The following is a 22627-nucleotide window of genomic DNA, read 5'->3' as shown; positions in this document are numbered from 1 at the left end:
GGCTCACACCTGTAATCCCAGCACTTTGGAAGGCAAAGGCAGGCAGATCACAAGGTCAGAAGTTTGAGACCAGCTTGGCCTGGCCAATATGCTGAAATCCCGTCTCTACCAAAAATACAAAAATTAGCTGGGCTTGGTTGGTGCCTGCCTGTAGTTACAGCTACTCAGGAGGCCGAGGCAGGAGAATTATTTGAACCAGGGAAGCGGAGGTTGCAGTGAGCCGAGATCACGCCGCTGGACTCTAGCCTGGGCGGCAGAGTGAGACTCTGTCTCAAAAAGAAAAAAAAAAGGAGTGTGTGTTTCTATTAGAACAAAGGGATCTTAGAGATGTAGTTTCCTAAATGTACAAATGCTGAGAAGGGCCCAGATATACAAAGAGCCCAGAAAGGGTTAGTGGCTTGCCCAAGGTCACACAGCCAGGAATGACAGAATCCAAATGAGAGACCAGGTCTCCTGACTGGCGGGTCACGTTCATGTCAGCACCGAGCCGAAGCGTGAAGCCGACTACAGTAGAAACTGTGTTTTCAGGGTCACTTGCTGTAACCAGGAATAAAGAAAACCAGCGATACGGGCCCATGGCTTGTCCTGTCCAAGATCTGGTCCCAGGCAGTATTCAGTATTCCGCATAACTCTTACGGAATTCCACTGAGCAGGTGGGTTTTATTAATGGATGACGTGGCAGGGAAGGCGTCTCCTGTCGTCTGTCCAGTGGCTGTCCAGGGTGAGAAGGGGGGAGGTTTGCCATCAGTGGCCGAGGGCATCTCCTGCCTCTGGGGAAGCCATGGGATCATTCACTTTCCCTAGGAGGGTGGCTCTTGAATTTTTAATATCCAGTCTTATTTATGTGTGGTAGTTTTTATTTTTATTTTTTTCTGTGGGGATCAGATCTTGCTGTGTTGCCCAGGCTGGTCTTGACCTCCTGGGCTCAAGCCATCCTCCCACCTCCACCCTGCAAAGTGCTGAGATCACAGGTGTGAGCCACCGTGCCTGACCCTTTTCTTTTCTTTTCTTTTCTTTTTTAATTCTCAAGAGTTTTTAAACTTTCACTTGAGAAGCGCAGATGAAATGGACAGTGCGGCGGCCTCAGCTCTGTACTCAGCAGCCTGGCCTTGGGCTGTGGCCACACCGTGGCATTTCTCTCCAAGCCCTAATTCTTCCAGAAAAGGAGGGAGAGGTGATTAAGTTCATCTTTACTGACTTTCTAATAAATTTTTATAACTCTTTATTCTAAATCTTTACAATGTCGTCTATGGCCTTAGCCCAGCACTGGTAAAATCAACTTTAAAAATTTTAATGATTCAAAATGTGTGAGTTTGATCTTCATTATAAACGATTAACACATTAAAAAAATCCAATGTGGTGTGAAAAGTTTAAAGTAACATTTAAGTACTGCTCACAGGGCGACCGTCTTTCCGGACCTGCCCAGCTGCTGTTAATGGCTCTTTCTTTTGAGCCCTGGTAATCTTTTGCACTCACCTTAGTTACAGTGTTTCTTTCTCACATTACTCGTTTTCGGAGCGGGCCTGTACCTGCATATGTTTATTCAACAAAACAGTTGTTTATGCTTTCAGGTGAGCTGGGTGCAGGCTGGTGCCCTGAGAACAGAGAGTTGAGGTACTGGTTCTTCTTTCCAGCTGGGAGCTGCCTCTCACTCTGGCTTGCTGCCGCCCTGCAGAGCGCATCTCCGGGGCAGGCGGTGGGGCTGCAGAGCTCGCGTGCCAGGACCAGGGGCTCCCGTAGGCCTGGCTGTACCGTGCCTGACTGGAGTAGCCAAGGCCCTCCACTCTTCAAGCCTCTGTCTTTTCACCTGTACATTGTGGTTAATAGTAATATATTCTAGGGCTGTTTTAAGGATTAAGGCACTAACCAAAGTGTATAAAATACTTCGCATAGTGCCTGGTGCAATATAGATTTCAGCCATTACTTCGTTATTTTTGCTCATGGTGGTTGATGGCATCCTGTTTGAACAGCCCCGTGTTAAAACAGTGCGTGAAGATGTGTACTTTGCGCTACTCTATGAATCAACCATAAAATAAGGGATGTGGGAAAATCTCAAGACTCGTCAGGCTTGGCAATGAAGGTTAAAGACCATTTCTATTGCAGTGTGCCAGATTAGGAGACATGGGCTTGGGAGGAACATGGATCCCCCTTCTGCCCTGTGCGTGCTTGTTGGCTGGAAGAGGTGAACCTAGAGGAGCTGAGTCCCATTGGAAAGCTGTGCCTTGTGTCTCCATGAGAAGGAAAACAGCTTTATGGGAAGAAAGTGGGTCCAGCCAGAGGCAGAGCCTGTGGGGAGGCAGGAGACTAGGAGAGAGGGTCTGCTGAGACTTGCAGCCAGGCCGATGGGCCAGCGTGGGGGCCTCGCCCGCACTGTCCTGAAGACACACCCAGAAAACCCCCGGCTGTGCCTGCTGCCCTGGTGCATTTCAGAGGAGCAGATTTGCAAAGTAGTACATTTAAGTGCGTCCCTTTTTTCAGTGCTAATGGATTTCCTGATAAGTAGGAAATGTGAAAAATGCTGAGGAAAAAAATTCCCTAGCAACACAAAAATTACTTCTAATTTTCTGTATCCCCTTGTGGTCTGTGTTCCTGTGTGATGGTATTATATAATCACATGCCATTTTATAGCCTGCTTTTAAAATTTAATACTCTTGTAACATTTTTGGTATTAATAATTGCTCTTAATCATAACTTTTAAAGCTATATAACATTTCATAATACACCTTTTTTTGTTCATTTATTCTTTGGGGCAGATTTCACAAAGTCAAATTATTGTTTCAGTTTCAACATTTATGTAGTTCTTATTTACATATTATAATGAACCTTATAAAAAAATTGGACAAGTTATAACGTGGACCAATACTATCATAGAATTCCCTGTATTGGTTGCCATCACTTAGAAGAAGTTGGCTAATATAGTAAATATTAATTGGTATCGTGAAATTCTCATTTAAAAATTTTTAAGTTGTTGGTTATAATAAAGAATGAATTTTCTTCATGTATTTGTTACTAGTTTTTATTCTAATGCATTTCTGCCCTGTAAGGTATAACTATAACTTAACATGCATCCAAGTGCACACATCCAGAATATGCTACTGGGGGCGTCTTTACACATGCATGCACCAGTTCCCACACCCACGTACCCCCCCACCCACACCCATGATGCACCCACACCCTCCGACACACCTCCCACATTCCTGCACCTGCCTCACACCCACACACACGTGCATTCACACCCATGTACACCCACCATACCCATGTACCCACAGACCCTCACACACACTTACATTCACACCTGCACCTGTCTCACACCCACACTCCCTCCACACACACCTGCACCTCCCCCACACCCACACACACACATACAGAGGTGGGCCACATACCTGTGCTCCCACACATGCACACCCATGCATATACACGTGTAGACCATGTACCCATGCTCCCACACACAGGTGCACACCTGCATGCACACGCGCCCACACCCACGTGCCCCCGTGTCACTGCCATGGAGGGCACCCCAGCAGTCCCCTAAGATTCCTGGAGTCTGGGCCAGCTCCAGGCCCGTGGTGAATGGTCTCTGTCATTTGCCTGAGGTAATCGCACAAGGTGCTCCTTCTCGTGTCTGATTTTTCTCACTCAGCGTTGTCTGTGTGTGTGTTGTTGTTACTTGTCATTACTGTGAGAACTGCATTTGTGAATATACCACAACTGATTTACCCATTCTATTGTGGGTTTTTCTTTTTTTTTTTTTTGGAGACAGAGTCTTGCTCTGTCACCCAGGCTGGAGTGCAGTGGTGTGATCTCAGCTCACTGCAACCTCCCCTTCGTGGGTTCAAGTGATTCTCCTGCCTCAGCCGCCCAAGTAGCTGGGATTATAGACGCCTGCCACTACACCCGGCTAATTTTTAAATTTTTAGTAGAGACGGGGTTTCACCATATCGGCCAGGCTGGTCTTAAACTCCTGACCTCAGGTGACCTACCCGCCTTGGCTTCCCAAAGTGCTGGGATTGCAGGTGTGAGCCACCGCACCTGGCCTACCCATTCTATTGTTGATGGACATCTGAGATGTTTACTGCTTTGGCTATCAAAAATATATCTGCTGTGAAAATTCTTGCACTTGCCTTTTCTTTGGTGTTTGTAGGGTCTATCCCCAATTGTAGAGATGTGGCATCATAGGACATATGTATTTCTGCCAAATATTTTTCTCAATATCACTGAGTAATTATTTAATAATTAATAGTATATTATAAATGTGTAACAGGTCCACAGAGGAGAAAAACTGTTCATAGGTAAACTGTCCTTGGGTGTGGAAAGGAAAAAGAGTACAATAAAGTTTCACTTATAAAAACAAGTGCTGTGTTCATTTCCCTGGTTCTTAGATGTGTGATTTGTAATTGGAAGCTGTTCACTGGGAATGTTTCTGAAGCTGCTGTGGGAACTGCAGTGGCCCCGAATGGAAAGGGCGGGCGCACATGTTCACCGGGCTCCTGCTCTGCGGCGGGCAAGCCGGCCATGTCTGGCTTCTCCCTGGCCCCAGCACCCGGCACTGGCGGCCGCGCTCTACTCCTGGGAGATTCTGGCTCAGCTCACACGGCTCTGGCACTGGCCGGGTATGAATTCCATTCTGAGCAAGTCCAGAATGACTCCTCGGGGTGACCTTATACTGCTGTGAGGAAATAACTGAGACTGGGTGATTGATAAAGAACAGAGGGTTTTTTGGCTCACATTTTGGAGCTGTGCAGGAAACATGGCAGCATCTGCTTCCGGGGAGGCCGCAGGAAACTTCCAGTCATGGCGGAAGGCGAAGAGGGAGCAGCCGCCTCACATGGTAGAAGCAGGAGCAAGAAGAGGGGAAGATGCCACTCACTTTTTGGTGGTGGTTGTTGTTGAGGCGGAGTCTCGCTCTGTCGCCCAGGCTGGAGTGAGTGGCGCGATCTCGGCTCACTGCAAGCTCCGCCCCCCGGGTTCCCGCCATTCTCCTGCCTCAGCCTCCCGAGTAGCTGAGACTGCAGGCGCCGCCACCTCGCCTGGCTAGTTTTTTGTATCTTTAGTAGAAATGGGGTTTCACCATGTTGGCCAGGCTGGTCTCAAACTCCTGACCTCAGGTGATCCGCCTGCCTCATCCTCCCAAAGTGGTACAATTACAGGCGTGAGCCACCACGCCCAGCCCATGCCACTCACTTTTAAATGACCAGGTCTCAGGAGAATTCACTCTCGTGAGGACTGTACCAAGTGGGGATGGTGCTAACCCATTCGTGAAGGCCCATCCCCATGATCCAGTCACCTCCCACCAGGCCCCACGTCCGACATTGGGGTTACAATTTGATGTGAGATTTGGACGGGACACAGATCAGACCCTGAGAGGAGCAGCTGGAAATAATGAAAGGACCATCTGAGGCTTGGGTGACGTGTAGGTGCTACTGGGTATTGTGGAGACAGTTTAAAAATAGCATTTAATGTTTGTTTTGATTGCAAACGTATTGCGGAGTGGGCCAGGCACGGTCAGTCTCAGACCTCATTAGGCAAAAATGTTAAAAGTATAAATAAAGCACAAAGAAGTAAGGGAAAACCACCTACAATTCCACCATGCGGACACCATTCAGGCACCTGCTAGTTTTTTGTTTGGACACGCATACTTTTTAAAAACAAACAAACTAGAAAAGGATGTAGCATTCGTACCGTTTCTTTTTTATATTATCTTCTAAAATATATATTACATCGTTCCATGCCACTGAGTAGTCTGCAGTATACCGAATGGCGTCATAATATTATATTACCCTCAAATACTGCAATTTATTTGAATAGTTTCCTATTACTAAACATTTAGGTGACTTCTAATTTTTTTATTACAATAATCAATGCCATAGTAAACGTACTTGGATATAAATCTTTTGTGCAGATCCATGAATATTTTTCTTAGTACAGATTTACTTTTAAAAGAGGAATTACGTTTTCTCATTGACTTGGGTATTGGTAAGAAATTAAATGTGAAATCATTTCAATTCCTCTAAAAGTTATCCTGGAAAGCATGGCGATAGTATATTTAACTTTCTTATGTAGTGGCTAAAATGTTATACCATTTAATGTCATAAGATAATAGGCACCAGTGGCTGTTGGATTTGTTTTTGAAAAGAGAATAAGAGCGTGTGAATATACAGCCCTTTCTTACTCTCTCCCACCTTAATCATGTCTTACATATGAGTCGAGTTCTGCCCACTGTAGACAGAGTGGGCCAGGCACGGTCAGTCCCAGACCTAATTAGGCAGTCGTGGCCTGCTGCCCCTGCCCTCCCCAGCAGCCATGCAGCAGGCTGGGAGGACCTTGCTGATAGGGACAGCCCTGAGCAGCTCTGGCCTTGACACCAACAGTGGCTCAGTCTTAGAACCACTTGAAGACACAGCATTTGGTGCCTTCTTTCTTTAAGACTGGATGTGACCAGAGGGCAATCTTACGTAGCTTGCAATCTTAAAAATGTTCCACAGGGATTTTCTAACTTGTCTTTGGAGAGGAGTCCAGTAAGAAATTATAGAAGTACATACTGTTGGCATAATAACAATCAATTAAAGATGTATCTGTCATGAAATGTGCATGTGATTATTCTTTGTAATCATGACGTCTGATGAAGGTACTGAGGAAAGTGTTTGAGATCCTGATGTGCTCTTTTCTTGTATTTCTAGATCCACATCATAGATTTTGACGATGAAAACAACATTATAAATAAAAATGTCCTCCTCCATCAAGCGGGTGAAATCTGGCACATTAGTGCTAGCCCTGCAGACAGAGGCGTGCTGGCGACCTGCTACAACAGAAGTAAGTGCGGCTTTTCTAAGGTACCTGGTCACTGGAGGTAACTGGAGGTATTTCCTAAGACTGGTTTTGTATTGCTAATGGGTCGACACATGACTTAAAAGATTTAGCCATTAATGAAGGTGTTGCATACACAGAGAAGCTGTGAGTAGATGTTTGCAGAAATTATTAGAGTCTTAAGATTCTAAGACTTGAAGCTGGAATCAGCTGTTCCAGGAACGTGACCCCTTGGTCAGGGAAGTACGGTGCTGGAGGTTCTGGCGAGGCAGACACAGGCGTCCTGATGCAGAAACTCTACGTTGCAGGGAGCAGCAGGGATTCACCTCTCTCCTATAGTGTCTTGGTGACCGTCTTCCAGTCCTCTTTGGTAAGGGCAGTTCCGTGCACACACGCGCGTTGACTGGTGATACGCCTGGTAGGCTTCTTCCTGCCTGCTGTTGGGCTCTCCAGGCTCTCGGGGCTCTGGGGCTCTGGGACCTTAGTTTGTGTCAATGCAAACGCCTGAGTCACTGAACTGAGCCTCCCTGTTCCCCAGTTCTTGTTTGGTCATCATCAATGACTCCTTTCTGAATTCTGGCTCTATGGAGAACTATCTCCTAGGATCTCTTTCTTTACCATGTAAGCCAGAACAAATTCTTTCTAGTTTTTGATATGTAGTTTCTAAAATGTTGCCTTCATTTGTCCCACAGGCTGAATGACTGTTTAGATACTTTTAATGCATTCTGTCTGATCTTCCCTCTCACACCCTGGCTTCAGAATATTGATGTGTGGGGATTGTGTGTCAGGCTGGTCACCAGGACGTCCTGATCTAAAATTCTGCTTTCACTGAGTTCTGTGTATGTTTCCCTTCCCTTTCCCTCTCCTTTTCCCTTTCTTTTCCTTTCTTTTCTTGACAGAGTCTCGCTCTGTCACCCAGGCTGGAGTGCAGTGGTACAATCTGGGCTCACTGCAACCTCTGCCTCCTGGGTTCAAGCAATTCTCCTGCCTCAGCCTCTTGAGTAGCTGTGATTACAGGTGCACGTCATCATGCCTGGCTAATTTTTATATTTTTAATAGAGACGGGGTTTCACCATGTTGTCCAGGCTGGTCTCGAACTTTTGACCTCAGGTGATCCACCCGCCTTGGCCTCCCAAAATGCTAGGATTACAGACGTGAGCCACCGTGCCCAGCCCTCCTTCCACTTTAACTTCACAGCCGCCCTGTGTCCACTCTCTGAGGGCCCTGCCTTCCACTTGGAGGACACTGTGGCTTGTGGCTGAGTGTGGCTGTGCGCCTCCCTCCTGCCAGCGGGAGGTTGGGGATCCGAGAGCCTCCTTGTGTTTTGTCTGCTGTCTGTGCCGATTGGTCCAAGCTGACAATGTCTCAGCAGAAACACGTTTCTCAAGAATCTGTGGGTCTTCAGTAGATTTCCTGAGACTTCACTCCCTCAGACAAGAGCCTAACTGCAGATCTTTTAGAAACGATCTCTTCTCTGCCTCGGTCTCCTGCTAAGACGGCCAAGGGACTGCCCCCTTCACCCTTGACCCTTCACCTTCACCCTTCACCCTTCACCCTTCACTCTCTCTTCTGCCTGAGGATCTGTGAGATGCCTCCTCCGCTTCTTGAGAGACCCTTCCTAGGCCTGCACTCTGACCTCCTGATCTTCCCGAGGCTTTAACCACATGCAGTGTGGCCCATCCTCAGCCTTTTCTTAGGGGCACACCCTCCTGACAGTCGGGATATTAGTCCATTCTCGCACTGCTATGAAGACCTACCTGGGACTGAGTAACTTATGAAGAGGTTTACTGGACTCACAGTTCTGCAGGCTTAACAGGAAGCGTGGCTGGGTGGCCTCAGGAAATGCACAGTCACCGTGGGGGTGACGGGGAAGCCAGGGCCTTCTTCACAAGGCAGCAGGAGAGAGAGAGCAAAGTGGGAAGAGCCACACACCTTCAAGCAACCAGATCTTCTGAGAACTTACTGTCACAAGAACAGCAAGGGGGAAATCCACCCCGTGATCCGGTCGTCTCCCACCAGGTTCCTCCCCTGACACGTGGGGATTACAATTCACGATGAGATTTGGGTGGGGACACAGACCCAAACCATATCAGTTAGGCTTTTCATTTCAGTGCCTTTTCCGGCTGGAGACGCTCGGCTTTTAGTTACTCCACCATCGTATAGCTCTTCCCGCATTTACCCTCTTCTCCACCCTTGCCCTGTCCCCCCACCAGGAAACCCCCCGAGTGCAGGACCAGCCTCAGCACAACAGGAGCTGCTTCCACGACCTGCAGGGCACGGCCTTTCTGCCCCCTGGATATTCCAGGCACGCTCTGCTTTTTCTGTGGCTCCTCAAAAGCCTCCCAGCCTCTACCCACTGCTGGAAACCAGAGCGCCTCCTGCATTTCAGGCATTTGTTACCGCGGCCCCTGCTTCCATAGTCATTATACACTGCAGAGGAATTCCCACAAACACAGCGGCTTCCAACAGCACATGCCTCTTCAGCGGTATGTACTGGCTGTGGCTTCGTAGGGCGCTGGCCTCAGGTCTCCAGGCTGCCGTCCAGGCCCCTGCCAGGCTGTGTCAGGGCTCTCACCTCACGTGGCTCCTGGGGTTGTAGGATGCAGGCTTGTCTCCTGGCTGTCTGCTGGGACCACCCTCAGCTGCTCCCAGCTGTAAGTGGGCTTTGAGTTAAGCTGCCAAGTTTGTGGCAATTTGTAGGAGCAACAGAAAACTAACACAGTTGCCGAGCAATCTTGGTCTTGTTGGTCGTCCACAGGCAGAAGTTGATCGCGTCCTTCAAGTTACCCTGGATCTCGTGATTTTCAGTCGTGGCTTCCAGAGACTGACTCTTTCTGCCAGACTTCGAAGGCAGCATGGATCTTCTGTTAAGTATTTCCCTAATCTGTCAGCCTCTCGAGGAAGAAAGACAAAATTGTTCCACAACATTCATGTCTAAGTTCCAAGAATTCTGTTTTATTCCTGCCATAGGCAGAACTGAGATTTCCATCCTGCAGGGAAGGCTGTTTTCCAGTGTGAAATGCTGCGAGTTCCTGCTCTGATCAGGAAAGAGCAGCACAGCTACTTGACTCGTGCTTAACCTGGCTCTTCGCCCTTCGAAGCACGCGTGGCGCTGTGTCTCACCTGAATCGGGTCATCTGCAGCCGCGGTCGCGCCCATGGGGCACGCCGCCAGGCCCTCCGGCTTCAGGTGCCTCCGGAAAAGCCTGGAGTCACAGACATAAGCTTGCTCTGCATAACCCAGTGCAGGGAAAACGTTCTAGAGACTTCCTGTGTTTTGCAAACGTACTTGTGCTCTGTAGTTTTTGCCCTTAGCCCGCCTCTAAATCACTAGGCTTCCACATTGCAATGAATCAAATATATGAATTAAATCCAAAAGCACCACAAACTTAGATTAGACGACATTGCTTAAATTATCCCTTCATTATAACAAATCTCTTTGCACAGATCAGAGTTGCACTGTATCCTCCTTGTCTTCCAATAGCGTTTTCTCCCATTGTGCTTTTCCCCTGCCGTTGCCTGGGCTATTGGGAGGCCTCTTGTGGCGTTTACTGTGTGTCTGTTCCTGGTGTGCTGTTTATTAGGCTGTGCTTATAGAAAAGCTCCTGTTGTCTGCTGTCCTTGGAGCCCCACACGTGTTTTCTTTGTTTCTCCTCTTTTGTAGCCCTTCCTTCTTTTTGTTTCCATTAGTGTATGTGGTATTTTGGTGAACGGTTGGCATCTTTTAACGAAGAGACCGAGGGCTTCTGAGACACGCCTTTTGGCGCACACCCTATGTGGGAAGTAGAACCGTAGGTGGAGAGGGCAGGCAGATCACAGGGCCAACTGGCGTGAGTTGTTAGGAGCACCCTCTTTCCGGCAGACGCTTGCCCTCTTCTAAAGTTGCTTTCCGTGTCTTCCTTCACAGATGTCCTGAAATCCTTTTTCAGGCTTTTTTTTTTTTTTTTTTTTTGGAGATAGAGCCTCGCTCTTGGCTCTTGTCACCCAGTCTGGAGTGCAGTGGCACAATCTTGGCTCACTGCAACCTCCGCCTCCCAGGCTCAAGCAATCCTCCCACCTCAGCCTCTCGAAATAGCTGGGACCACAGGTATGCACTACCATATCTGGCTGATTTTTAAAAACATTTGTAGTAGAGATGAGGTCTCACTGTGTTGCCCAGGCTGGTCTTGAACTCCTGAGCTCAAGTGATCTGTCTGCTTCAGCCTCCCAAAGCACTGGGATTACAGGTGTGAGCCACTGCACCTGGCCTTCCATGGGTCTTATGGGGAGGAAGGGAGACAGCAGCCATGGAGACGGGGCCTCTGGGGAGAGTGTCTAGAAACAATTCATTTGGAGGGCCTCACTCTTCTTTAGGATGTTGCTATTGGTTATTTATCAGAAGCAACAGTGTTTACATTCTGTCTTTATTGCTTCACACTGAATCTCTTCTAATCAGTGGAAGTCTGCAGTGTGGTAGAACTCTTGTGCACACAAGCACACGTGCTAGAATGAACATCACAAATAGGCAGAAGTGGATGAGCTCGTGACTTATTTTTTTAAATGCAAGCAAGAAACCCTTTCTCTGTACCCTTACTGTCCATAAGAAGGGTGGTCAGGAACGGCAGTGTTGAGTTCCCCGTGCACAGCTGGAGGATCTGGCGCTCACAGGCAAAGTCTCCTTGAAGAGTGATGTTCTCTTCACATTGTCTTAGAAAATGATAGAAAATTTGCATGACGTTAAAGTATCCTAAAAAGTCAAACATTTTCAGATTAAACCATACATCCATATCTCCTAGCTTAAATCTCTGTCCATGCAAGGAACAAGTGACAGATTGCCATCGATTACTGATAGGGATTTATACCTGCTGCTGATCTATTTTCAGTTATTACCCGTGATGATTGTGAAAAAGACATTCTTGGAGTTGGTGAAAGGGGGAGTTGTAGCACAATAAACTCATGGAACGTTTTCTACATAGATGATGAAGATTCAAAAAACAACTTAACTCTCCTTTCTGATCATTTTATAAGAAAAATGCATGTCTATGAAAGCAAAAGGAGTGACTGTGGCCAGGGTAGAAGCTGTCTCAACGGGACTGTACGTACTTGGAACAGGAGAGATCTCCACAGTGACTGGTCTGTGGGAGTAGATTGCGGGTCGGACACGGAGGTGGGGACGTGGCAGGTGGCAGGCTGGCCTCCGAGGAGCACGCAGGCCTCCACACACAGCAAATAACAGCACAAGCTGCAGGTCTCAATCGGACCTGGAGCCACGAGAAGCTGTGGTGTTGCCACCTGAAAGACGCCTGGCCATGCAGGGAATTAACATGAGTGATATATTTCTCTTGGGATTTCTCCCTTCGGAGCTGCCGGGTACTTCTAGTCACCTCCCTCCCCAGTTTATGTGCACTTCAGAATGTGCTGCCAGCAGGCCTTGACCTTTCTATGCATCTCACTTCCTAAATTTAGAACTTGTTTCACCCAAGGTTTTCTTAAGGTTCATTGAGAAAAAAGCATATGTTTCAGATAAACATAAAAAAAACCCAACTTTGCTGCTTTAATTTCTAATGTATGTTTCTGAATTAGGGTACACCATGTACGCCTGCCTCTGCTCACACAGTCTCGTGATTGTGTGCCTGCCTCTGCTCACACCATCTCATGAGTGTACATGTGCCTGCCTCTGCTCACGCTGTATCATGTGTGTGCCTGCCTCTGCTCACACCATCTCATGAGTGTACACATGCCTGCCTCTGCTCACACCATCTCATGAGTGTACATGTGCCTGCCTCTGCTCACACCATCTCATGAGTGTGTGCCCCTGCCTGTACTCACACCATCTCATGAGTGTACATGTACCTGCCTCTGCTCACACCATCTCGTGAGTGTACATGTGCCTGCCTCTACTCACACCATCTCATGAGCGTACACGTGCCTGCCTCTGCTCACACCATCTCATGAGTGTACATGTGCCTGCCTCTGCTCACACCATCTCATGAGTGTGTGCCCCTGCCTCTACTCACACCATCTCATGAGTGTACATGTACCTGCCTCTACTCACACCATCTCATGAGCGTACACGTGCCTGCCTCTGCTCACACCATCTCATGAGTGTACATGTGCCTGCCTCTGCTCATGCTGTATCATGTGTGTGTGCCTGCCTCTGCTCACACCATCTCATGAGTGTGTGCCCCTGCCTCTACTCACACCATCTCATGAGCGTACACGTGCACCTTCCTCTGCTCATACCACCTCATGAGTGTGGGCCCCTGCCTCTGCTCACACTGTCTTATGAGTATACGTGCACCTTCCTCTGCTCATACCACCTCATGAGTGTGGGCCCCTGCCTCTGCTCACACTGTCTCATGAGTGTGTGCTCCTGCCTCTGCTCACACTGTCTCATGAGTGTGTGCTCCTGCCTCCGCTCACACCATCTCATGAATGCATACCTGGCTCTCCTCACACTGTCTTGTGAGTGTGCGCATACCTACCTCTGCTCTCAGTGTCTCCTGGGTGGGTGTGTCTGCCTCTTCTCACACTGTTTCATGAGTATGTGCCTGCCTCTGCTCACACCATGCTTGGTGACACTCTGTGTGGTGGCCTCACAATCAGCAGAGGGCACCAGTGGTCTGCCTCTGTGTCCCCTTTGCTCTGGACCTTCCATTGTCTCCCCTTTCGTGTCTTCATGACCATGTCCTAACTTGATCGCTTATACTGGTGCAAGCCATTTTTAAAACCTTCATCTCCTTCTCTTGCTGCTCTCTAAATATTTTCACAGACTTTTACACCTTGTTTGAAAAACACGTTTGCAGAGTGAAACTAACTCCTGCATTTAGCTGAGGTTATACGCATTGAGTAGTGGTCACTCCAGAGCACTTTGTGGGTTTCTATAGAAAAACAAGAATGGAATTTAGTTCCTCACTCCTAAACTTCAGGAATTCGCCGAGGGGAACCTTGTCAATATCTAAGGACTTCTGCCCCAGGGGAGCCTAGGCTGGTGCCTCGAGATCATTAGAGAGTGGTCATGGAACTGTGACCCAGGGGAGCCCAGGCTGGTACTCTAAGTTCATTAGAGAATGGTCATGGAACCCTCATCTAGGGGAGCCCAGGCTGGTGCCCCGAGATCTTTAGAGTGCTGTGGGTGGGCTCTGTTCGAGGGTAACCGAGTCTGGTGCCCTGAGATCATTAGAGTGTGGTGGGTGGGCTCTGTTTGAGGGTAACCCAGTCTGGTGCCCCGAGATCATTGGAGCATGGTGGGTGGTCTCTGATCCAGGGAACCCGGGCTGACCCCCTAGAGCATTAAATGTGGTAGACCCCATGTGATGAGCAGGCGGTAGGGGTGGCACCCCAGGGGGAAATGGTCCTCAGAGAGGGATGTCTCAGTGTGAGGCAGACTCATGTGCTTCCCGTCCGAGGTAGTCCTGCTATGACAGGCGTGAGCACAGATGTCTGGACCTGGAGGTCTGAGTTCCAGGAACTGGTGCCAACACGCCAGCTTCCCACGGCTTCCCAGGTGACATGCCTCTGCCTTTGTGCCTTTCTGTAGCTCTGGCCCACTCCCCACCCTCTCTCGTCTACACACTGGGAGCTCTTTTTTACCCTTAGAAATGGAGGCCAAGGTGGGTGGATTGCTTGAGCCCAGGAGTTCAAGACCAGTCTCGGCAACACGACAAGACTGTGTCTCTACCAAAAAAAAGAAAAAAAGAAAAATGTAAAAATTAACTGGGTGTGGTGGCACGTGCCTGTGGGTCCAGCCACTCAGGAGGCCGAGGTGGGAGGAGCACTTGAGCCCAGGAGTCTGAGGCTGCAGTGACCCGTGATAGTGCCACGGCACTCCAGCCTGGTGACAGAGCTAGACCCTATCTCAAAAAGAAAAAAAAAATACAGGACAGCTCATCCATGGACTTGAACAACAAAACACGTTGAGGATACAGAGATTGAGAATAAAACCGTGGTTACATGGTTAAGGAAGGGGCACTGGGAGTTGTAGGCCTGAGGATGCAAAGTAGCAGGTATGTAGGATGGAGAAGGCCAGAGACCTCATTTCCAGCGGGGCTATTGTTGATTGTCTTGTATCATATTTGGGATTTTCGCTAAGTGAGTGGATTGTAGCTGCTCTTGCCACAGAAAAAGAGAACGAGTAGCTGTGTGAGCTGATGGATATGTTAATTCGTTTCACTATAGTGACCTTTTCTCTCTGTATCTCAGCATCATGTTGCAGACCTTAAGTATAGACAATAAAATTTTTTAAAAAATGAAAAAGGGCCAGTGCATGACTCACACCTGTTATCCCCGCACTTTGGGAGGCCGAGGTGGGCGGATCACTGGAGGTCAGGAGCTCGAGACCAGCCTGGCCAACATGGTGAAACCCCATCTCTACTAAAAATACAAGAATTAGCCAGGTGTGATGGTGTGTGCCTGTAGTCCCAGCTATTCGAGAGGCTGAGTCAGGAGAATCGCTTGACCCCAGGAGGCAGCTGTTGCAGTGAGCTGAGATTGCGCCACTGCACTCCAGCCTGGGCGACAGAATGAGACTCTGTCTCAAAAAATAAAAATAAAATAAAATAAGCAAAATAAAGTAAAGTAGATAAATTAAATTAAAGTAAAATAAAATAAAATAATAGAACTATGGCATATCCACCGCCTCCTAAAAGCCCCGCTTTCCCCTAGCTCCCTGGGGTCCCAGCCCGTCTCCGTGCCCCTGTGTGGCTGCTTCTGCGAGAACACTTGTCTCCCTGTTTCCTGTCTCGCCTGCTGACTGGAAGCCCCTGGCAGGGCTGGACGCGGCTGCTTGCCTCTGTGCCGAGTGCCCTGGCCTGCAGAGGCCGCGCAGCTTCAGCCGCTCATCCTGGCACCGTCTTCCTCTGAAACATGACCCCGTTTGAGTGATCAGCCATTTTGCTACATCATAGCTATTCAGAACATAGTGACAGACTGAATCGACTAATTTGAACTATGTTGAAATTATCATCTCAGTGAGATTTAGGAAGATATAGTGGATTTTTCTTGGGAACAAGGCTGCTGAGGTGTACTGAATAAATGAGTAGGAGGAAACGTAAGAAAATGACAACTGAGCAGCTAAATTCATTTGGGTCTGCGTCCTCAGGGACCGCACTGTCCTGGAAGTGAAGTGTGTGTGACCTGGAATGGGTTCTTACCCTTTCTCTGTCTTGAGTCCTCTGTCACACTCTAGACATGAAAACTTAGCACACCCCAGGGAGGCGTTTGTGAATGAGTGAGACCCATTGTCAGATGGCACTGAAAAATTAAAAAGGGAAGCTAAATGTCAAGTGGTCCAGTTATTTTCCCAGCCTTTCTTTTACCTCCTTAGGAGGGCATGGTGGGAGCAGGGCAGCGGAGGCTGCGGGGGCAGCGGTCTTACAGGGGTACTGGACAGTAGAGAGGCACCAGGTTTGATGGCTGGAAAACCTAGACTTTCTGCTTTTCCCTCTGGTGTTTACTGGCTTTCTAATCCTGGACCAGTCAAGTAAACCTCTGGAGCTTTCATCTGTAAAATGGACACAGTTAACTAACACTGCTGTTAAATAATGAGAAAACATGAGGCTGTTGTGAACAGGTTTGTCTCAGACTTGGGTCTATGTACCCTGCAAGGACGGGACTCCAGGGGTGTGTGCAAACAGTCCTGAGCAGTGGGCTCTGAGCATCTGGAGCACACCGTATGCCCACTCCAGTGCACCTTACCCCCAGGAGAGGTGGGCAGTGCTGCAGCCATAGCCTCCTCTGCACTGGGGAGCAGCCACCGCAGGAGCCCCCGGCACAGGCAGCAGAGCCCACTGGGAGCATTGGGCCAGCCCAGGAGCCCATCCGCCCTCACGGCTCGCTGACCGAGCCTTCCCTTCCATGATGGGAGCTTCTTAAGCAGGGCACAACACCTCCTGGGGTGGGTGGCAGGGTGCCGGGGTGCTTGAAGCCACAGGATAAGGGTGGTGTGTCTTTCTGTAGTGTCACTTCTATTGGATTTTAAGTAATGAAAACGTGATTTGTAGCCTCAAATGAAGGTGGATATGTTAGGAAGTAGAATGCAAACTGTGCGGTGATCTCTCGAATGAAACATGCGGCTTGCGGAGGGCCCCTTCAGAGAAGGTCCCCAGACCTTGCTATGCAAACCCTTGGCACTGTGTAAAGGATGCTGTCACAGTAGGATGTGCCTTCTCGTTCCTCTGCCGTTGGTGCGGCTCCTTGAAGACAAGGACAGAAGCTCTGTTTTGGGGGTTGAGAGTAGGGAGGGTGGCACAGGGAAGGTTTTGTGCTGAAATAGGCCCCTTTCACTGGGAGGCCCTCGAGTGGGAGGGGGCCTGCCCCAGCTCCTGTCACCACTTCCCTGCCTTGACTTTCCTTTGCCAAATCGAAAGGGCCACAGAGGACAGGATGCTGGTTCTCTGTGAAGACTTTTCACCTCCTTTTCCCCTTGGCTCCTCCGCAGTGGGAGAATTCCTACTACCTGGAGATGCACCTCCCACTGTGACCCGTGAGAATCAGGCGTGCTCTGCACAGGAGGGATCCACTCTGGGACACCTCTTGGGGCTGCTTGGTGATGCAGGGTGATATTTGGGGTGGTCCTGACCCCCGGCCCTTGCAGGGAGCCCAGAGGTTGGCCTTCTCATCAGCTTTCCTTTCTGGGCTAGTTGTAGCTCTCTTTCCCTGGGAACCAGATGGGGGCAGTGCTCTAGCAGGTCACTAGGTAGGGCTGCTTATGATACAAGATAAAGAGAACTGATCAGGCAGTTGTGTCTGGACTTAGGAGTCTGACCCTAACCCCCTAGAGGCTGTTCTTTGGCCTTGCTGAGGACAGCGGTCCTGCCAGATCATGGGAACCTGGAAGCGCTGCGTTTCAAGTTGTTACAGCTCCTGTGAGGCCTGAGGCCCTAAAACCAAGGAGCCGCTGACCCCAGCCTGATAAGGGTGGGGCCCTTTCCCCGAGGTGCTGGAGGTGTGGCTGTGGCCGCTTGGGAAGTCTGAGCACGCGGGCTGCCTGCACTCCCTGTGGTGTGACTGGGGCCCACGAGGCTGAACCCCGGGGATCTTCCAGCGGGCCTCCCGCCTACTGTGTCATTCCACTGACCAGAGTTGAGGATGTCCTGAGAGACTGATTATTAGAGCGAGGAGTGGTCACAAAATGCTTCACAGACAAGTGGTGCCCTGGGCAGGGTCGCCTTTCAGAAGGTGTTGCCCTGAGTGGGTGGGTGGCCAGGGGCTGCCCTGAGGCACCTGCCCTGAGCCTGAGTTAGCACCATGGGAGAATCCCCCCAGGACACACAGCTTCCCAAAGCTGCAGGACCCATATGTGGCCGTGGCCGGGGAGTCCAGCCTGGAGGGCAGCATCCTGAGGAGCAGCAGTGGGCACGTGGAGGGACACCGCCTAAGCACTGGGCCACTGCCCGGGAGGAGCTGGGAAAGCCCGGTGGGTGCCGGGAACAGCGTAGCCGTGTGTGCTGCTCACCGTGGGCTCTGTGGGTGTCCCCGCAGGGGCTGTTAATCATGTCCCTGGGGCAGCGAGCTGTCATGGGTGGGTCCTGCGCTCCAGGGGCTGGGGACCTGCTCTGGCTTTCACAGTGCCACGTGTCTCTCGTGCAGTGCCTGGGGAGGAGGTGCTCCTGTCTCTGAGCCTCAGTTTTCTCATCTATGAGATGGGAGGAATTCCGTCTGCCTTGACTACTTTAGACTTTGTTGGGATTCAGAGAAGGCCGTGTGCGTGACATGCTTTTGTTATGTGATTTCTGACATCGTTGATCTGTCCCGTCATTGTTTTCACACTGGCGCTGTAAATTCAGTTTTCTCGCATGTCTGGGCCTTGACTCTGAACCTTCCAAGACCGTTCAGCCTCACCCTTGCTGCCTGCTCCAACACAGCAGCAGTGGAGCGCCCCCGCCTCCGCCAGCAGGGCCCAGCGCCGCCCGTGCCACGCACTGTGCTGCCTCCGTACGCAGGTTGGTTCATTTAGCCCCGTGATACTAAGCAGCAGACACTGTTGGAAATCCCAGCTTTTCAGATGAGAAAACAGGGTTCATAGAGGTTGCCTGGAGGCCAGATTCAAACCTGGGCCCACCCAGACTCTGCTGTGGGTGTCTTCACGTCTTGCCACCTTAGCTCCCAGACCTTCCCTCACACGGTAATTCTCTGTAAGGGACTTTAAAACTCCTCCTCAGGAGAAGGCTGCTCACGTGGCAGGTTTCACGCAGGCTGACAACATGGCGAACGCTGGCCGAGGGGCCACGTCCATCATGGACCCGTGTCCCGAGGCTACAAGGAGAAAATGCAGAATGAAGACCTTGTCACAGGCAGGGCTCGGAGGAAACTTACGGAACTCATTACTCTCATCAATGAAGGAGACTAAAAGTAGGAACAGATGAAAGGCAGGGATGTCCTCATGGTGTCAGATTTGTCGTGGGAAGCCAGGGATACTGGGGACCGTTCCCCAAACCTTCCAGACAGATGCCACACCCACGTCACCTTTGGTGTCCCCGCCAGAAGCCTCGTTTCCTGGCTGGGGGGACCACTGGTCTAACCAGGGATTCCACGTCTTGAGCCTAAAACTTTTACTTTCTGGTCTTCTGACATGCCTATATGGAATCATTGCCAATATGGAATGGAATTTTATAATTTTTATCCTTCTGAGAGATTATCCTCTTCAGTGACTAGGTTTTTTTTAAAGAAAAACTCGGAGAGAGGAACTGTAATAGAAGATTAGCTTATCTGCCAATTTCTGAATCTCCAGAAAGAGCCAGAGGTTGTGAAAACTTTACTGTTTCTGCATTTTCATAACGTTTGTTGCTGTTAGTTTATATATCGGCAGTGGCGACAGGGACGCCTTGCACGTACGCTGAGGCATCCCAGCCAGATCACCCGCTCGCTTCAGCAGCTGCGGGAGGGACGGTGCTGATGGGGCTGGGGCCCTGCCTCTAGCTCCCTAATGAGCACTGGCCCGGGGACTCTCCATTTTGCTGATGAAGGGACTGGGGCATTGTCAGTGACTTTCTCAAGGCCACAAGGGCAGTGTGAGGGCGGATTTGGGATTCTGGCTTTGGGCTCCGCCTCCAGGCTGTGCTGTCTTCACTGTGCCTTGTGGTCTCTGTTCAGCCAAAGGCAGATGCGCGTGCGAGGGACTCTGTCAATGGAATTCATCCCAAGGCTGTTGACTGAGTTAGGGCGTCCACAGTCAGTTCTGGATGAAGAAGACCACGGGATTGCAACTTAGGAGGCTTAAGTTTTGCCGTGATTTTGCCAAAAATCAGTACTGTAATCTCTGACACTTGAACTTTCTAGGTTCCAATTTTGTCATCTACAAGAAAAGAAACTTAACCGTGGTTATGGCTAAGACCCTTTTCTGTTTCCTGCTTATTTGCCTTTCTGAAACAACTTTTGAGCTTCTGTTGTGATTGAGACAAAACAGTAAGTACTCAGGACAGAGAGATGAGAAGACTCGGTCCCAGACTCCGGGCACCCACTGTCTAATGGGGCAGACAAGAGAGACACAGCCAGTGTGCCCTGGTCAGTTAGTGCAGTTTCAACACTGCTTTAGGGTCTGCACCGTGACCGTCAGCCCTAAAGCCAACGCACCACGGAGGCCCTGCCGGGGGAGGACCCTGCTGAGCTCACCGGGAAGAGCAGATGTCAGAATCCCACTCTGGCTCCTGATCCGACAGTGGAATATGCCACAGGTCATCTTCCCGTGAAGTGAGGGTGGAATTCACCGCTGATCCCTCGGATAAGATGCTGTCGAGAATTGGCTTTCGGAATCCTTCATTGTGAAGAGCAGCCTGTATCATTTGAGCTCGTGTGTGGCCGTGGGCGGCGTGGCCTTTGTGGAGATTTCCACTGCTGAGGAGTCCGTGGATGAGGCAGCGTCTGTGCCTTCTGTTCACTGGGAATGATGTCTGAGCACCAGCCTGGTCCAGGACGTGCTTCTTAAGCTGTAGAAGGAAGGTGCTGAACTAGAGGGTTCCTCAGATTTCTTATAGCTTCGAGGTCCGGAGGCTGTCTGCTTGTAGTAAGAACTGTATCTTCCTCCACAGATGTAACAAGCAAGTCAAAATACAATTGTTCTTATTTAAAGATGCATTTTCCCCTTGATCTCTGCACCCAATGAGAAGAAAGTGGCATTTCTGAATTATTACTTTGCATGGTGAAAATAAGCTGAAAGAAGAAGTGGGTTTTCCCTAGAAAGTAGTATTCTTAGGCTCCTCTTTGTGAAACCAGAATTCTGAGAGAAAATGACCGAGAGTCCTCTAAAAGAATTGAGTACGCGAGAGGCGGGGGAGAAAAGTTAGAACCCATCAGCCTCATTGTCAAGTGCATGCTTCAAGACGGGGTGGCGGGGGCAGAGGATGCTCTGCTGCACACAACATGCTGATACTTCTGATGCGTGCCGGCTTGTGTGTCTCCGGTTACAGTTTACTTCCCATTTTCTGTGCAGATGTTAAAAGATTGACTACTTTCCTTTTTTCAGGGTATAGGTGCTCAGCTGGGAAAGGTGAGAGTTAAATTTTCTCATGATGCTGGTGCCAAGAAATAGCACCTTGAAAAGAGGAAGAAATCAAGACATGATCTCCAGGGAGCTGTCATTCGGAGCACATCCCTGAGAGCCCTCCCCGGGCCGGGAGGCTGCGTGCTGTCGTTCCCCTCAGCAGCACGCTTCGGGTGGAGCCTCCCGCCCTGTTCAGACATGTCATATAGAAACTCCTTGACAATGCCAGCCCGTCTTTAATTTTCACACCATCTCAAGTAAAATATGTTTTGAAATGAAAACATTTTGCATTTTATTTTAAGCTTGTTTTTGGGGCTCTCATTTTTTTAAGACTAACAAAAATAGAGTTGGTTGACCTGTCTTCTCTGGAATAGCTGTGCACGAACCAAATTGTCAGCTGAAGAGGGTTTTGCTTTGCAGGCATAAGCCAGACAGGTCTGAAGTTGAGTGTGTCTGCTGAATTAACATCAGAAAGGGTTTCTTTTGGTCCTTTTTCTTTTGGGATTCCTATGGAAATAGTTCAGTGGGGTCACTTTGGCGAGAGATAGGAAAACGGCATGAAATATCAATTCGCCCGAGTTCTGTTTGTTGTGATTTTAGGGAACAAGTTATTATTTCAGTTCAATAATAAATACTTCCTTTAGGGTGTGGGTTGCTAAGTTTTATTTGCCATAAACTGTGAGTTTCATTGCTGCCTAGTCTAATAAATAGTTCATTTTGTTAGTGATAAATGTAACATAGCCAACAAAGAGAGCATCTGTGCCCTCCTACCTTAGTGCAAGAAGAGGAAGCAGAGTTGCTGGGGGCTACCTCCGGGACTTTGTGTGCAGGACCTGGAGCACGCAGGTGCAGTGTCGTTTCCAGGTGTGGTGGTGTCCGCAGGTGCAGTGTTGTCTGCAGGTGCGGTGTTGTCTTGCTCACAGGTGCGGTGTTGTCCTGCCTGCAGGTGTGGTGTTGCCCACAGGTGCAGGGTTGCCTGCAGGTGTGGTGTTGTCTGCAGGTGTTGTGTTGTCCTGCCCTCAGGTGTGGTTTCATCCGCAGGTATGGTGTTGTCTGCAGGTGTGGTGTTGGCTGCAGGTGTGTTGCCCCCAGGTATGGTGTTGCCCTGCCTGCAGGTGTGGTGTCACCCGCAGGTGTGGGGTTGCCCGCAGGTGCGGTGTTGCCCGCAGGTGCGGTGTTGCCCGCAGGTGCGGTGTTGCCGGCAGGTGTGGTGCCACAGGTGCAGCGTAGTTTGCTGGAGGGAGGAAGAGCACACCAGGCGTGGAGGACAGAACGGCCTGGATTGCAGCCAGTACTTGGGCATGGAGAGTGATGAGGAAACCTCAGAAGACTGGAGCTTAGGCCCCAACTCCACTGCTTGTGGTGG

At 49.7% G+C, this 22627-nt stretch overlaps 1 protein-coding gene across 1 annotated transcript in view; it reads left to right on the top strand.

Moving 5' to 3' along the window:
- The window catches only part of TSSC1 (tumor suppressing subtransferable candidate 1), a 188325-nt gene that overhangs the window by 7153 nt on the left and 158545 nt on the right, over positions 1 to 22627 (top strand). Inside the window, exon 2 of the mRNA XM_011992673.1 lies at positions 6678 to 6810. Within this exon, the coding sequence (XP_011848063.1) occupies positions 6678 to 6810 (133 nt within the window). The remainder of the gene's footprint in view (positions 1 to 6677; positions 6811 to 22627) is intronic.

This window comes from Mandrillus leucophaeus, unplaced genomic scaffold (assembly GCF_000951045.1).
Source record: "Mandrillus leucophaeus isolate KB7577 unplaced genomic scaffold, Mleu.le_1.0 Scaffold416, whole genome shotgun sequence".
NCBI classification, from domain to species: Eukaryota; Metazoa; Chordata; class Mammalia; order Primates; family Cercopithecidae; genus Mandrillus; species Mandrillus leucophaeus.
This window is presented reverse-complemented; position numbering and strand designations above follow the sequence as displayed.